The 17,131-nt window shown below is 49.6% G+C and overlaps 6 protein-coding genes across 6 annotated transcripts; 3 read left to right on the plus strand and 3 right to left on the minus strand.

The window, feature by feature from the left end:
- Positions 1-1,068: 1,068 nt before the first annotated feature.
- On the minus strand, positions 1,069-7,010 carry L3040_006033 (uncharacterized protein; the record flags this gene model as incomplete). Its single annotated transcript, XM_007292747.1, has 2 exons — positions 1,069-6,114; positions 6,162-7,010. 2 exons carry the CDS (start codon positions 7,008-7,010, stop codon positions 1,069-1,071), a joined length of 5,895 nt encoding a protein of 1,964 aa, XP_007292809.1.
- A 1,338-nt stretch (positions 7,011-8,348) lies between these two features.
- Positions 8,349-8,690, minus strand: L3040_006034 (uncharacterized protein; the record flags this gene model as incomplete). Its single annotated transcript, XM_007292748.1, has 1 exon — positions 8,349-8,690. The coding sequence occupies one exon, from the start codon at positions 8,688-8,690 to the stop codon at positions 8,349-8,351; it is 342 nt and encodes a 113-aa protein (XP_007292810.1).
- A 2,448-nt stretch (positions 8,691-11,138) lies between these two features.
- L3040_006035 (uncharacterized protein) lies at positions 11,139-11,961 on the plus strand (the record flags this gene model as incomplete). The annotated part of the gene is made up of 2 exons (XM_066156208.1): positions 11,139-11,352; positions 11,618-11,961. The coding sequence occupies 2 exons, from the start codon at positions 11,139-11,141 to the stop codon at positions 11,959-11,961; spliced, it is 558 nt and encodes a 185-aa protein (XP_066011268.1).
- Positions 11,962-12,167: 206 nt separating this feature from the next.
- On the minus strand, positions 12,168-12,425 carry L3040_006036 (uncharacterized protein; the record flags this gene model as incomplete). Its single annotated transcript, XM_066156210.1, has 2 exons — positions 12,168-12,196; positions 12,248-12,425. 2 exons carry the CDS (start codon positions 12,423-12,425, stop codon positions 12,168-12,170), a joined length of 207 nt encoding a protein of 68 aa, XP_066011269.1.
- An 879-nt stretch (positions 12,426-13,304) lies between these two features.
- On the plus strand, positions 13,305-14,243 carry L3040_006037 (uncharacterized protein; the record flags this gene model as incomplete). The annotated part of the gene is made up of 1 exon (XM_007292750.2): positions 13,305-14,243. One exon carries the CDS (start codon positions 13,305-13,307, stop codon positions 14,241-14,243), a length of 939 nt encoding a protein of 312 aa, XP_007292812.2.
- Positions 14,244-15,401: 1,158 nt separating this feature from the next.
- Positions 15,402-16,319, plus strand: L3040_006038 (uncharacterized protein; the record flags this gene model as incomplete). The annotated part of the gene is made up of 1 exon (XM_066156222.1): positions 15,402-16,319. One exon carries the CDS (start codon positions 15,402-15,404, stop codon positions 16,317-16,319), a length of 918 nt encoding a protein of 305 aa, XP_066011270.1.
- Positions 16,320-17,131: the final 812 nt, after the last annotated feature.

Genomic DNA, 17,131 nt, shown 5'->3' on the forward strand with positions numbered 1-17,131 from the left:
AATGTCTCCGGAAAGAAGACTTATAGCGGTTGGGATTGATGCATCTTGCGCCTGCGAGAGTCTGAAGATGGCTATCCCTGATGTCTGAATATACTGGCAATGTCGAGCTGGCTCTCTACTTTTATCGCATACTAACATAGACAGTAAGATAGCTAGGTATTCTTATAATCCGTCACATTCAATGCTTTTTTTCCCTAACCTCCGTAGCGGAACTCACCTTCATTATTTCGGTGAAGGAAAGAAAAATGTCATTTTAAAGATAGCATACGTGGTCCTCAAATGGTAATCACCAAATCCGTCCAAATCCACCCATCCATCTCAGAAGAAGCATAACACTCCAGGCAAATAAATCATTTGATGAAGAGACCTATCTACATAAATAATAGTAAGCTAGTTCATTACAAGTCATGTATCATTACATCCATCCATTCCGACCTCGCACAAACCATAACCAGCCATCACCCACCCACCAACGCCATGCCATCCATCCATCCATCAACGCCATCTCCCGCTCCCCTACGCCGCTGAATCTTAATGATTTCCCATCTACAAAACCGATAAGTCCGCCACGTATCCACACTCGAGATCTATGCCTAATATAAATATCCGAACATCATTTATATACACTTCGAAATAAGTAGTTCGTTCTATCGATTTTTTTTCTTGCTTCTACTTTTACTTTTGCCTCGGGAAAATGTTCTCGCTAGGCATATAGAGTTGAGTTGAGCTTAGGAAAATATGAAGTTCGGTTGGTAAGTGGAGAGCTGAGCGAATATAGAAATAGATAAAGTGATAGTGAATATCGGAAGTAGACGTATTCGGTGCACTGATTTGGATATTTCCAGAAGGAGGGAAAGAACATTAGTAAAGATAGATGGATGATTAGAGAGGGGAGCAGTGTCGAAAAGGCTGGTGCCCATAAATAGAAGAACAGATATAGCTTATCGTAGAGAAGAGCATAAAGAAGTGGACAGATTAATGAGCGTAAAATCCAAGATAGATTATATCTGTAGCTATTATACTAGCTCGTAGCCTGGCCTTCATCTTCGTATCTACCGGTTCACGCCTTCACACCACGACATTCCCACTCGACTCTCCAGCCACGGCACCCTTCGAGCCTGGCTTATCTTTCTTCCCATCGTCCACGACCTTCGGCGCATCGGGGACCTCAACACCCTTGATCGTGTACTTCATCCCGAGATACCCATCACTGATGACCCAAACATCCATCTTCCGCCCATCACTGATCAAACCGCTCTCTTCCTCCGGCAACTTGATGACACTCCTCGCCGTCTGCCTCCCGCCAGCTCCACTAGGAGCGTTCCACCCAACTCTCTTGATAGCGACAATCTCATCTCTACCCTCGTTACATAAGATAACGAACCAGCCTTCGGTCTGAGATTTCGGGAAGCGCGGAGCGTACATCTTCCCACCCTGAGCCAGCGGATTCTGTCGCGAGAGAACGACCGTCATAGATAAAGCGGTGAGGTTCTGAACGTCGATTTTCAGGCAGGGGATGGCCTGCGCTGCTTTTTGAAATTCAGAGAGGCTGCGTGGTGAGAGATCGAGAGCCTTCAATGTTTTCTGATAAGCCACTTCGGAAAGGAATGAAAAGTCCTGCAAGCTCACAGGGAGTTCCTCCCCATTAGGCTGCCTGACAGGCACACCTGGGAGAATAGAAAGAGGGTAGTCGGTTGGCCAACGACCGCATTTGATACACTGCAGTAGCGTGATCATCTGTACACAGCTCGATAAATAGCCCAATTCGGTCAATACATCAATGCTAGCCTGAATGACACGAATAGCCTGGTCCAGTACGCTCGTCTGGTCACCTACGTAATCCGTAATCGGAAGATCAATACGCGACATATGCGCTTGGAGCAGCAGGAAAGCTTTGACATGCGGGTCCCAGAGGGGCAGATCACCAAAGGCTGTGATAGAGAGAGGCAAGTTTTTAGCAAGTTCTGCATTGATAAGGTCTTCGTTGTGGCGGACAGGGAGTTCGTCATATTCAGTGGCGCTAGACATCCAGGAGAGGACGTCGGTGAATGTTGCATTGCGGGTGGCATGTGTGACAAGGTGGCGGATAGTTTTGTGCGAAAGGTAGTAGTAACTCATGATTTTGCCCATCGGAGTAGAGTCGACGTCGCCATTGGGGTATATTTCTAGACATTTTGACTCGGCAAGCTCACCTAGGGAATTGTCGACCATAGAGATCATGTACTCATTGGCTGATTGCTGCGCTGAGATTGTGTTGTGCTCTTCGGCGTCGATTTCCAGGCCATAGTAAGAGGGGTTCTTGTGCAAACGGCGGAAAAAGAATGTCCATGTGAGATAATCAAGTGCATCCTGCTTGGTGGTGATAGTTTCGGCGGACACTTCGGCTCCCAAATGGTTGTCCAGTACATTGTGTAGAGATGATTCGACAGGGAAACCGGTATGCAGGAAGTGCTTGTAGAAAGCCTTCTTGGAATCCTGGGTAAAGATACGGGCGATACCCGAAGTGTCGAATTGAGGACGACCGGCACGGCCCAACATTTGGAGCACATCCGTGAGGTCCATGTCCTTATAGCCCTCAGTCTTCGCGTCAAAGAACTGAGTACCCTTGACGACCACCAAGTGAGCCGGTAAGTTGACACCCCATGCCAAGGTGGCTGTCGCTACCAGGATCTGTATTTTATTGTTTGCGAACAGCTCCTCTGCTAAGGAGCGATCCGATTCAGTCAAACCGGCATGATGCAAACCAATTCCGAAGCTGAGTGCCTCCTTCAACGCATCGTCCTTAACGCGTGTAAGATTCTGTTGTAGTTCATCTTCGGACATCTTCACGAATCTTCGAGGGTTGTCTTCCATGCCACAGTAGTTGATCAGGTCCTTTGCGGTCAAGCGCGTCTGTCTTCGGGAAGCTACGAAAACAATGACCGGCTTGTCAGGACTATGAGTCTTAATAGCGAGAAACGTGGGTCTATTCATGGACTGCATCAGCGGGCAAAAGCCTCGGACTTCAGGGAAGCCATCGATGAAAATTTCCAGAGGTACAGGGCGGACGCTGTGACGAAAGTTGAACAAGCCCTCCTTGACTCCTAGCCAGTTCCCCAAGTCGGATGCATTTGCACAGGCGGTCGACATACCCATGAGTCTGACTGAGTCCTTTGACTGCGCAGCAATATAGTTCATACGAGAGACAATAATCTCTAGGATGGGACCGCGATCCCCTCCCAGCAGATGGATCTCATCGATGATGACCAAACTGACCTGTCTCACGTAGCCTCTTGTTTGCCAAGATCTGGAAATACCGTCCCATTTCTCAGGAGTAGTGATGATGATGTCTGCATCTCGGATAGTGCGGGTGTCGGGCGTGTTGTCTCCAGTCAACTCCACCAGCTTCAGACCCATCTGCTTCGTAAGCCGTGCACTCCAATCCTTGACTCGCTCCCGCACGAGAGCTTTCATGGGGGCAATGTAGACGACTTTGGATCCTGGCTTCTCGCGGAATGCCCACCACATAGCCAGCTCACAAGCAATCGTCTTACCGGAACCAGTCGGCGATCCCAGCAATACATTCGCAGAGGTGTGGTAGAGGCAATGGAAGATCTGGGTCTGCATTGGATTAAAGTACTGAAACCTTTGCCCATAAATCTTCTCGAGCGCGGGATTTTTGAGAGCAGATATTGGCAATGGCTGAAGGTTGAGCAAGTCTGTATAGACACTTTCCGTATCTGGTCTGATTAAGTGCTGGAACGAGATTGGGTGAACAGTATCCGCTCCGAGCCATCTGTCAGAAACCGCTCTGACATATATCTGAGTTGGTAGCGGATCAGATAGTGGAATCGTGAAGTTCAATTCGTGGTCATCGTATAGCTTCTTTCGGCTCAGGATGAACATCTCGTGGTGGTAAATTTCAGATGTCTCGGAGTTCTCAACCCAGACCCAGTAGCTTTCAGATGTGCCGTGATATTTATCGTTCCATCGAAAATCAGGTGTCAGGTACAGGCGTATCCGCAGGACGTCCCTATTGAGAGGAGCAATCTCCGACTCAATGCTGATGGTTGGAAAGTTGTCTAGGATTTTCGAAATTGTCTTCCCGGCCCCGTGGTTATGCACCATGGCACCGATCTCCGCCGCATCCATGTCTCTCATCGACTCAATCGAGACCCCGTTCTTGGAGTCGAGCTGGTTCAGGATAGGCTTGGCCAATTCAAACTGATGCAGGGGATGTTGGAAGGCCCAAATTCTCTTCTCAATCGATATACACATGGACAACAGAACCTGACACTGGTGTCCCCAGCGCCTATTCAGAGAAATCATGAAAAGTGCTCTGCAAATTCTGGCGGATTGTTGGGCGATGTAGTTCGAGTCATTACCGAGTGCAAAATCCTCGATAGATGCTCGAGAAATGTAGGACTGCAAAAGAATGTTTGTCTTTGCCTGCGACGTGATGTCCTTTTCGCCCACCTTACAAGGCGATGATTCTTCTTTCAGCTTGGTAAGCTCTTTCGACTCGTTGTCCCGAGATTGAATGTTATCGAACTCCCCACTCATTGCAATCATCTTGAAGACATCCGCCTCGCTCGACTGAGGCTTCATCATCGTGTTAAAGATCTGAATACTTGTATGGAGGATGTAGTATTGACTTGCAATACGACCGACGTCTTTGCTCCGCAGTTCTTCTGTCGTCTCGTTGAAGATAATCATTTGGCTCTGCTGGAGAGTTCTAGCGGCCTGGATGACAAGGAGCCGACGGCGCTGCACCAAGGTAGGATCGTCACGACTCTCAGCCCAGTCAATGCCATAGGTGAGTGGGTTGCGCTGCATTCGAACGAAGAGGTAGGAATAGCCTAGCCATTGAACGGCCTCTGGGACAGAAGTAACAGTCCCTAAAGCAATCTCCGCATTCAGGTTGTCAACCATATGCTTGGAGAATCGAGACTCGATGGGCACCTGCGAAGTGACGGCCTGTAAATAATGGGCAAGCTTGTCTTGGGTAGTACAAATCATGCCGATTCCAGTATCTTGAAATTGGGGTCTACCGGCACGACCGAAGATTTGAAGGACATCCAAGATCCCAAGATCGATAAACTTACCTTCTTGAGCACTGTAAACCTGGGTACCTTTGATAATGACAGCTGCAGCTGGCAAGTTTACACCCCAGGCTAGTGTCGCAGTACAGCAAAGAACTTTCAGAACACCGTTGCTGAACAACTTCTCCATGAGATTTCGATCGGATCTCGCCATTCCGGCGTGGTGAATACCAATGCCCTTTGGAAGGAGTTCCCGGATCTCACGTCCTCTGGAACGAGCAGCTTCCTTCACAGCTGCTGGGTATCCAGGATGGCCCTGTGGGTCAAATAGATGTGCGCAAGCCTGATCGATAGCTTTTTCGTACAGCATCTTGGCAGTATTAGATGTGTCCTTTCTCGAGTGAACGAAGACCATGATTTGATGGTCTTGCTCCAACATGTCTTGGACCTTTTCGAATGTGGTCGTGTCGATGTTGTCTCTCGACGTCCGTGTCCCTGCTTTGCCCCTGACACCGATGAAGTGTTGCTCAAGCGGAACTGGTCTGAAGCTAGCATCGAAGTAGAATAGACCAGCATGACGATTGACCTTCAAGAAGTCGGCAACATCAACGTAGTTGGGCAGAGTGGCAGAAAGACCCACGATACGGATGAGAGATTGAGTACTCTCGACTTGTCGCTCAGTTCGGGCAACAAGAGACTCCAGGACCGCTCCACGATCGTCATGCAGCATGTGGACTTCATCGATAATTAAGAGGCGGACCTTCTGAACCAGCTCTGTGTCACCTGTGCCTTTTCTGGTCACGACATCCCACTTCTCTGGGGTCGTGACAATAATTTGGGTGGCTACAATCTCGCTCTTTGTGAGATGCATGTCGCCAGTGAACTCGCGAACCTGGATACCAAGCCAGGCAAGACGACTGCCAAGCTTTGCTGTGATTTCTGCAGCGAGAGCCTTCATAGGCGCAACATAGACAATCTTGAAGTCCTTGAGATTGACAGCAAAGTTAGTAGTATCGGGGTTCTCTGCAGGATTTGGCCTGATGTTCTGGCCAATTTCGTGCAGGATGGTCAGCATTGCGGCATCAGTTTTACCCTGGCAACATTAGCAGGTTGTTATTGGAGTGTGGCTGTATGACTTACAGCACCAGTAGGAGCACAAATCAGCATATTCTCACTGGTCTGATAAGCCACCGGGTACACAAGACTTTGCATACGATTTAAGGCCTTATAGCCCCTGAACGTGTTACGGCACAGGCCATCCATTTCGGAGATCTCAACGAGCTTCCGGCCAACGCCAATAGTACCGACTTTCCCAGCGGGAATACTGTATTCCTCATATAATCTCTCTTCCCGCCGTACAGCGCCAACGGGAAGTCCATACGATCGGCCCTTTGAGTCGAGCTTGTTGCCAGCAACGTGCGTTGTATATACATGAGGGTATATTGTTGCATCTCTGTTCAGAGCAGGACCCAGCTGGGCACTTTTGTGCGCAAGATCTGCCTTCCTGAGAGCTTCCTCGCGTTCACGCTTCGTTTGAAGCTTTCCAGTGAAGATACCATCTCTGTCTACAGCCGGGGCTGACGGTTTGGTAATCTCCTTGCGATGGGAAATGAGCTCAATGATAAAATCAAAATCATCAAAACCGATCAGATCCGTCAAGGTAGATTGGAGTTCCTCCTCAGAACTGTCCGAGGCTAAAAGAGCTGAAAGCTGATCCTGCATGTCACCTGACATGCTGAGTCTTGCACATTTCGTTTGCAACCACTCGGGTCCGTATTCATCGTTTGGATCGCTAGCCCAGTCATCTTCTTCGCTGGTACTGTAGCTGAAGAAGTCCCCAGAGCCACTGCTGACCTCGTCGTCGAATTCGATATCTGAGCCATAATGATCCGTCGAGAGGGGTGGCAACTTGAGGTCTGCTATCGCAGCCGTCATGGTCTTCAACTGGGTCTGCCATCTTGCGAAGGCTGCTGTAGCGGCCGGATCCATGATGATGGTGATGAGGATGGTGGTGGTGGTGGTGGTAGTGGTAGATTATGATGTACTGTAAGGGGAGTGGCCCTATATATGGGCGTCCGTTGTCAAGATTTGTATCAAGGTGACAGTCACCTAGTGGCGTTAGGCTCTTGGCGTGATTAACAATCGAGTTTCACCCGGCACTGCAGATTATTCGATCGAGGCTCAAGGTTCAAGGTACTTTTAAGGTACTGTATGACGAAGTACGGGGCTGTCATGCATCTTGTCACAAAGCTTAATCAGACGTCACGACATCTCAAACACAAGTGACTGCACAGTCTTTCTATCTATTCTCCAGCGACTTCAAGTATCAACTCTACCAACCACTGAACGCAAAGGAGATAGGTGCCTATTGTACAAAGAAAACCATCTGCCCCGACCAGCCTCGCAGAGACTCAAAACCATTGATCAAGCAACATCATCACATCAAACACCTCCCGGCCACATAAGAGACAACGCGACAACAGAAGAAATATGAAGGGATACACACTTGTGTTGCGTTTCCTCATCCGATTCCGCCGTGCTACAGCGGATTACGGCCTGCACCACGAGAAGGTTGAGGAGAGCCGGCTTCGCAGACCGTCGCTGTGGCATATTAGGCGACCGTTGAGACTCGGACAGAGACTCGAAGGCATGTCGTTCGTCGCGTCCGCAGCACACATCCAAAAAAAACAAAACGCTGCGGTGGTTGAGTACCCGTTGAAGCTAAGACAGGGGCCCGCAAGAGACATGTCGTTCGCCGCGTGCACCCATGTCCAGCACGCATTCAAACCCATCGCTGTGGCATATTAAGCAACCGTTGAGACTAGGACAGGGGCCCGCAAAGGACATGTCGTTCGTCGCGTCTGCAGCCACATCCAAAAAAACAAAACGCTGCGGTGGTTGAGTACCCGTTGAAGCTAAGACAGGGGCCCGCAAGAGACATGTCGTTCGCCGCGTGCACTCAAGTCCAGCACGCATCCAATCCATCGCTGTGGCATATCAAGTACCCGTTGAGACTAGGACAGGGGCCTGCAAGAGACATGTCGTTCGCCGCGTGAACTCAAGCACACATCCAACCCCGAAACGCCAAACGCCAAAACTCCAAAAGAAAACCCAAAACCAAACGCTGTGGCATATTAAGTGTCCGTTGAAGCTAAGCCAGAGGCCCAAAGGCATATCGTTCGCCGCGTACACAGCACACATCCAAACCAGAACGCCATGAACCCAAAGCTGTGGCGTATTAAGCACCCGTTGAAGCTAGGACAGTGGCCTGCAAGAGACATGTCGTTCGCCGCGGACACAGCACACATCCAACGAACACGGACTCACCTAGTTGTAGCCGTCGATCTTGGCTTGTCGCTGGGCATAGGCCCAGAAGTTCGACTCCACTCTGCGGCGACGAGTCGGCTTCGCAAAGAACTCTTTGTAATGAGTTCTGAGCGTCGCTTCCTGCAGAAGTGGGTCCCGAAGGCAGTCGACGCTGGCGAGCTTCCGGTGCCAGGCTTCCGCGGCGCGGGTTTCGGCCTCCTTGCTGCGGAGGAATGGCGGGTACTCGGGGATCGGGGCCCAGTCGTTGGGCGAGGACGGGCGGGACTCCTTGTCCTCCTCCTCGAAGACCGGGGAGGGGGCGAACGGGCAGCAAAGGAATTGGAGGAACTTGGTGAAACCCATTTCGATGATGGGAAGTTCCGGGGAAAAGAAAGAAGAAGAAGTTGGGGAGTTGCGGTGGTGGGTGGTTGCTAAAAGCGCGGTGAAAGCTAAGAGTTTTGGAAGAGTTGAAATTGCAAGAGCAAGAGCAAGAGCTTCACAAGAAACAGAGAAGATAGACTGGAGTACCGAAGTGCAGAAGTGTAAATCTCGATGGTGAAGAAAGAAAGCTGGGAGAAGGTCACCCTTATATAGGAATTCCAGCTCCCTAGGTCTGATCCAGCTCCTTAGGTCTGATTGCGCGATGTAGCCATCATTGTGTATTTTTTTCGTCGACTAGCAGATAGTGCTATGATTTTTCCTTAGTGGTTGATGATCTTTGGCTCCTCTCCTTTCGTTAGTCGGTGGCAGGCCTCGCTAGCCAGCCCTACGCGCTAAAAATTCTCCGCGCTACGGGCCGAACGAGGGGCCGAACCGCTATGCACGTGTATCTTTGTCTACATAATGCATTGTTCGCTTGAGTTGATCTTTAGCTTCACCAGATAGCGTGATCAGCGTGATGAATTTAATTTTTTTTGGCAAGCTTCCCTCGCGTAAGACAATCGATACATCATTCTTCATCCTCTTTTGATGACCCGAATTTGATTGCTGTTTGCTAACGCTATCTATCGTATTGATTTGCTATTGTTGCCAGCTTGTCTCTCAGATTAGCGATAACTTGCGGCTTAGATTTACGATTGAGGTATCCGTAATTAATTGATATATTATCTAGGCGAATGTCAGATGCTTTGTTTTTCCTTTGTCGTTAGTCGGATCAGGTTATGGTACGGTCCGTCCCATCCTCGGCCGCTAGCTATGCTGTAAGCTAAGTAGATCAGGTGGATAAGTACGATCAGATGGATAAGTAAATCAAAATAATGGCCGCATAAGTACGTCGAAATGAGTGCTCTTCTCTTAGGTCCTGGATAACGACGGGGGGACTCAGGAGCAGCTAGGAACTGGTTCATTTACCAAGTGTGTAAGCGTGGTGATGTGATTGTCAGCAGGTGCTCTTGTTATAAGCTAATTAAGAGTGTCGTAATCCGAGGGGCTGGGATATAAACGGCTAAAGCCTTAAGGGGAGCGGGTAAGGAATGGCTAGGATGGCATTGGATAGTCATTCTGTAATATATAGTGTATGATGTATGGTATATAGTACATAATGTGTATGTAATGTGCTCGAAAACCATGTACTAGGTTTCTGTGTGAAAATCGGAGAGTAAGCTACGAGGACAGCTAGCTGCATCGCTGACGGCTTAATCATTGTCGTAACGATTGTGTGATACACTAGCCATAAACGGGCCGGGAGGGAGGGAGCGTTACTAGATAGCTAGCCTAGCTTGGAGATTTCACTGATGAGCATGTTTGGACTAAGCTTTGCGTTAGGAGTTGGGTGTAGTAGTCTGGCTTAGCTTATATTAGATAAAAAGGGTGGCTGGGAGATAAGATACCTAAGGTTGGGCAGTAAGTGGTACGCTAGAAAAGGAGAGTCTTACCCTACATAGCCTACCTAGCTTACCTAGCTCAATTAAAAAGATGGCTGGGGGTACCTGACCTAAGGTTGAGCAGTAGGAAAGAAGTGGTGTCTATCATTGCTCATCTTGAAGCGAATTTGATAAAAATCTGAATAAGTCGATTTTGGTACATCTTTGATTTCTAGCTTATTTCAGATTCCGACCGGCCTACCGCTGCTTCGCTAGAGGTTCTAAAAAGGGCTGGCTGGGCTAGGCTGAAATTTTTCATTTCGCTGCTGATTGCTACGATGATGAACGGGAGAGGCTTTAGAAATGGCGTGACATAAATAAATAGATTTCCTCTTCTACTGGGAAAAATTCAACGCCTCTTGAACTCTTCATAGTACGTATGAGTCTACTCTTTTTCTTTCTTTCATTCAAAAACATCGCTTGAGGCTGCACGAAAGGCTGAAGCTGGTGGCTAACAGGAAACAGGGCCGCAGAAAGGCAAACTGGCGGAGCATATATCCCTTAAGTAGAGTCACAGAGGTTCCTACTTTCGTCTTCGAGACGGGAGAAAAAGTTCGGGTGGATCTAGTCTTGGTGAAAGGGAAAACTCGCGATTCTGAGAGGTGCAAGAATTCCATGCCTTCCACATGAATCCTCTGTCTTTACTTATAGAGCAACCTAATAAATCCTTATGAGCTTTAGATCAAGGGCAAGGTGGTGGCGGCGTTGCTATAGAAGATGTTGAAACCTTGTAAGTTGTCCTGCCGCTGGGCACCACCCCAGGAGATATTTCCGAGCTGATATAGGAGAACGTCTGCTTTTACCGAGCCAGAATAACCAGTTTTGAATTCTCCAATCTGGAAAAGGGTTTGTGGGTGGCAAGAAGACTGTTGACTGTTGGAACTTGATAGTAAGTACACTACGACTTCCACTTCGTCCGAGCTATGAAGAAGTATCTCGGTGATAAATTATGCGGCATACAAGGGACGAGTGCGACAACTCAATCAAAATCTTCACCGACTGGCATCGGGCGAACAATGCGAACGTCCACTGGAGCATGCCGGTTGCCTCGGCCCTTTGGACCAGCTTCACGGCCCCAGATCAAGATATACGGGACAATCCTCGAGCATCCCTCGCCCAGGCTTTCCTCATGGCCTTCATCAAATTCCGCACCTCGCGAACATGTTCCTGCAAAATCTCTTTCCAGCCGGGCCTTTCAATTTCAAATCCCCTAGCTCCGTAGCTTACGCGAGCTTCTCAACTACAGGTATCACACTCGGGAACATGACATGGCTTGAAGGAGTCGGCTAAAATCACTCCCGACTATACAATGCACATCTATGGCATGCAGTACATGAAAAAGGAAGCCACGACGATCGACGGAACTGACTTACATTGACCACAGTGTCGACCCCCACCCGTTGTTCTCGTGACTTCCGGATCAGCTAGATTGGGAGCAGCAACAGCGAAGCAATTCGCAACTTCAGGGTAGAGACCATCTATTCCGGCAAAGAGTGGCGGGCCGTAGAGGTACTGGCCGAGGTGAAGAAGATGTCGCCACCCAGGCCACAAGTGACGCGACGCCAGATTTCCTTGGTGTCAAAGCTGACTTGGGCCAGAAGGCGGAATTCGCTCGTCTGGTTTCCGAAGTCGTGAACGGGATGGGAAGGCTGGATGTTGTGTTCTTAAACGGTGGCTGGACAGCGGTCATGAACCTCAATGATCTTGAAGACAACCCGGACGAGGATGTCTGGGATCGGTGCTGGAACATAAGTATCAAGTCAAACTTGTAGTTGTTTCATGATGCAAAAAAGCACATAGAATAAAGTGAACGTTGTTTCATCACAACGCTTAGTCTTGCTGGTGTAATTCTCAGCGGTAGTTCTATCGTAAATTGCGCCTTGCTCTTTCGCGCTGCCATGATGGCAATGAACACCACCCTCACGGACAAGTCGCTGACTCCAATCCAGGCATACTCCGTAACCAAAGCTGCGCAGCTTCACCTGGCCAAGACGATGACTACAATCTCTGGACCACGCATCAGAATAAACTCCGTTTCCCCAGGAATCCTGCTCGCACTATGTTGGCCGAATAACCCCTGTGTTAGAAGTTGCCTGGGACTGACAGATGCAGGAATGAGGCTGGAAGTTCCCTCGGAAAAAGCTGGATCGCTTCGCAACTGTCGGAGGAAGATGTTGCAGAACACATCTTGTGTTTTGCGCAAGAGCAAGAGTGTGACTGGTGCTAACGCCGCCATTGATGCCGGATGGTCATTCCTTCATTATAGGTTGTAATTTCGGTTGCATTTACAAGTCGTAAGAACGTCCAATCAAAATATTTATAGACCACAAGCATAGATACGACAAATTAATTGCAAATGACAGCCGTAGCAGCAGCACTTCCCACCTCTACGATCAACTAGCTCAGATTCTCAGCCAAGGAGAAGCTTAACACCTTGCTCGTCTCGCGGTGGGACTCCGACCCATTCTCATTGGAGTATCTAAAATTTTCAGCACGCACCAGTAATCGCAGCTTGGTAGCCAGACTTGCGAGGCACACACTAAACAGCAACGGGAAAGAAATCTACGGTCCCCCCTCCCCTCCCAAGTATTTTCACGTGGCGTGGCGGAAAACACCCCTGATCTAGCCCATCTTGAGCTTTCAAGGAAGATGTTACTTTGTTCTCAATCATAAAGACAATGATATTGTGTCAATTGTGTTCTAATGGATTTGATCAGGCGTTCCTACCACAGGCTCGCTTCACTTACATCTGTCAACAAAGAGAATTTTCCGCGGCAGCACTTCTTCTCAGTCTTTGTCTAAAATTGAATTGAACTCAAAAACCAGAATGTCCTTGTTCTAATCTCTTGTATTTCTAGTACAAAGCAAGCATTGAAACAGCTAATTGTTTTTTAAACAAAGTATCTGCATAATCATGTGTTGACAATGTTATTTGTGTAGGGTAGAACAGTCGCTATGGCATTCACCTATATATGCACTCAAATTCCGGCCAGAGAAGCAGTTATATGATCCCAAAAACTTTCTCGGCTTTTACACTCAAGATCTCAGTGATCTTTTAAATCAAGTACAGGTCGATACCTCACCTCGCTCACCTCACCCCAACACATACTTCAAGATGTCTTGCACAGAAGTAAGCACCTTCTGGCGTCTCTGCGGCCACATCGTCCAAGGAACCAGACACGCTCTTCCCTGCAGAGCAGATTTAGAAGCCCGTCAAGGCTTCCCGTGCTGGAACCCGATGCCCAACAAGAAGCGGCCATACTTCATCGTGGGCTACTGCCCACTTTGCAAGGAAGCACTCACAGAGGCAGGAATTGTTTACGAAGACGCGCACATCGTCCACGACGGCGGCTCAAACCTACGCATCATCAACGGCAGCCAGAACCCCCGCCCCCCGGAAGAAGCGGGCAAAATCGCCGTGCACGCACGAGCCGAGGTCGAGGCGTGGGAGAGAGCACACACGACGCGAGCCCAGGCCGCAGAGGAAGCTCGCGCGCTGCAGGCCCTCCGAGACAACCGCGCGATGAACTGGGAGCTGATGCTGACGCGCCTCAACAGCAGTAATGAACCCGACGAGACGCCCTACTGGGGACGATTCTCCAACCGGTGGGACGACGACATCACGCCGCTGTACGCCGAGGCCGCGGGCCCGTTCGACGAGAACTGCGGGATTTGCGACCTGAATCAGGACGGCATGTCCCGGAAGCTACCGTGCGGACACACGTACCATCTCCAGTGCCTCGAGACGTGGTTTCGGACCGGGAACGAGCAGGAGGGGACCTGTCCTGGGTGTCGGCGCCTGTACCGGTTCCTCCTCCACTCGGACTTTGGCGAGCCGGCTTACCGGTGGTTCGGGACGGAGCGGCGCTTCTTCCAAGTGGCTGGGTACACGGATTTCATGGGCGTGGCGGACCGCTGGCCGGCGCAATACAAGCGTGGGATCCGTCCGGATCGGTGGGGTGAGGAATTGAATGTTCTTGACCCTGTGGAAGACCCGCTGCCATCTCGATTCCACGTCCCTGACCCCCCTGAGAACGTGTTCGAAATGGAATGATGCGTGCGAGGTTGATGTCAGGGAAGCCGTAGACAAGGAGCGAGGCTGGCGTGGTGGGTAGGTATCATGCTCGTGCAGTCAGTTCTGCGACGAGCCGCCTCAAGTTAAGTGCCCCTTTCTTTGAAAATCCATCTCTTATCCACTGCACTGTAGCCTCGCTAAGGTAAAAAATCCCGATTCTGAATCAAGCAAACACCATTGACAAAATATCTTTCCCAAAATATCTGTAAATAAACGCAGTAATCTTCCTTGCACTTGTGATTAACAGTATACTACAGATCCTGCACTTCTCCGTAGTCTCCCTGTAAGTCTCTCCCGCCTCTCGCCAGTGACTATAAAAAAATGAGGAAAAGCAACGTGACCCCATGGACCTCAAATTCCCGAGCTCAAAGCCATGTTGCTTTGACTCTTCCATATCTTGACGCCAATGTACGAGGAGAGCTCTAAGGAGATGAAGCCTTGGGCGACTTGACATAAAGAAACATATTTTTCTCCGGGGAACGTAACGTGACTCGGCCCTTCATTCCCCCGTGCCGATCTGCTATTCCTCCGCGGCAAAGTTTCACGGTCACGCGGCTCCTTCAGCCCCTTTTCCTCCTTGACTCCAACAACACAACATCAGCAAACGAATGCGACGGCCGGCCGATGGGAACAGGACGCTCACGCCGCGTCGTCTCTTGTGTTACGGCCGTACGTGGGTATTGCATTACATCAAATCCGGCAGTGAATAACCACAAGTATGGCTTCACTGGCTGGTAAGTGACAAGTATCTCCGAGTATATGTTCATTTCCCCAACCACAAGTCCCAGCTTGCACATTCACATCTGTTTGTATCTATTCATCTCATCCTCTCCTCTCCAACCAACAGCAAGTGCCTGTTGATCGGCTTGCGCCTACCAACCTCGCTCCTTCCTGCATCTTCAAGCCTCGTCTCAGCCTCCCGTATTGTACGGCACAGCAAGAGCAAACAGACAACCAAAAACGAGCTTCTTCAAATACCATAGGCCCCCCCTCGGCCGAAATCTCGTTCTTGATTTCGATATCCAGATAAACTCGATCTTCCAGAAATTTCATCCCCAAACCCAATTTTCGGGCCAAGTCACGCCCCCAAATAGTCAACTCTCTCTTGATATCTTCAAACATCTCTCACCCCTCGCCATGGGCTCTCCAACCTTCCTCGTCGTTGGCGCGACGGGCACTCAAGGCTCCTCTGTAATCAAGGCCCTGATCGCCTCCCCACTCTTCCCAGCAGACGCCCACATCCTCGCCCTCACCCGCAATGCCTCGTCCCCTAAAGCAAAGTCCCTGGCAGCACTCAGCTCCCGCATCATCCCTCTCACCGGCGATCCTACTGCCCCGGAAGCAATCTTTACCTCCGCACCTCACCCCATCACCTCTGTCTTCTGCGTTACCGTCCACGGTCCAGCTGGCGCAGAAGAAGCCCAAGCCGAAGGCCTGATCAACGCTTCCCTCAAGCACGGTGTGACACACTTCGTATTCACGTCCGGGGACCGTGGCGGTGCTGTCAAGTCTGACACCAACCCCACGCCGGTTGCGCATATTGCCACGAAGCATCGTATCGAGCTCTACTTGCGCGGAATGACAGAGGGCACAGCTCTGAAATGGACGATCCTCCGTCCGGTTACATTCATGGACAACCTGACGCCCGACTTCTCAGGCAAAGGCTTTGCAGCCATGTGGCAGCAAGTTGGCAAGAAACCCATCCAACTTGTAGCAGCCTCTGACATCGGTATCTTCGCTGCCAAGGCCCTTCTCAACCCGGAGCAATACCGAGGCAAGAAGATTGGCATTGCCGGCGACGAGCTAAATTTCGAGGAGGCGAAGAAGGTATTCAAAGAGCGCATGGGTTATGAGATGCCGACTACCTTCTGTGTGGTGGGCACGTTGGTTAAGATGGCTTTGGGAGATGTTGGGACTATGTTCAAGTGGTTTGAGAAGGATGGGTTTGCGGTTGATATTGGGGAGGCGAAGAAGGAGTATCCCGAGATTCAGGATTTCGGAACGTGGTTGGAGAAGAGTAGTGGGTTTGTTAAAAAAATCGCTGTGAAGGCTTGAGGAGATGGGACGGGAAACGGGAGCGCTGATTTGGTTTGGTCTGGTCTTCTTTGGTGCCCCTGATACACACGGCGTTCGGATTGCGAGACGTTCTTAGTTTGATGCATAAATGCAGCATCAGCAGCATGCATCATAGATTTTGCGATCCCTTTTCTCGCAGCGAATTACGATTTGCTACGCAGAAGTATAACCTCCTGCCCTCTCTCCTCTTACAATCGAATATCCTGTATGCACCCCGTTTTTGATGTTGCTTTTCTTCCCCTTACATATTCAGCTGTCTTTGCCATACAAAAACACGCCTCTCTGCCTTCTCATGCTATCTATCCACTATTACCTACCCATAGCCCTTATTATACATACGTCGGTGGTCGATGCCATGTCGATGGTAGCTTGATGCATTGCACTACACTGCACTGCACTGCACTGCTGCTATGAGTCCTTCCTGCTTCTTGATATTTCTATTCACAGTTTTTGATAGTCGGAGAATTAATTTATTATCTGCTTGCTGTGCCTGGTTACTAGTTGAAAGGAAACTTGATTGCTGAAAAGAGCTATGCTGTGTTTTCTTGCTTCTTCTTTTCTTCTTTGTCTTCTTCTCGTTTTTTGTCTTTTTTATAGGGGGGGGGGGGGGGGGGGAGAGGGGGTATCTACATGAACACCATGATAATATTATCCTTTTGTTTCGTTTAGCAAACTGATTTGTATTTGTTGGTTACACAATAGGGTGCACACGTGAGACTTGATACGAATAGCAAGTGGTTGCATTCGTGGTGTTATTAAGTCTGAGGGAGGAAGCTATTCTAGCTGCGAGG

This window comes from Drepanopeziza brunnea, assembly GCF_022702325.1.
Source record: "Drepanopeziza brunnea f. sp. 'multigermtubi' strain 214-2 chromosome Unknown ctg10, whole genome shotgun sequence".
NCBI lineage: Eukaryota > Fungi > Ascomycota > Leotiomycetes > Helotiales > Drepanopezizaceae > Drepanopeziza > Drepanopeziza brunnea.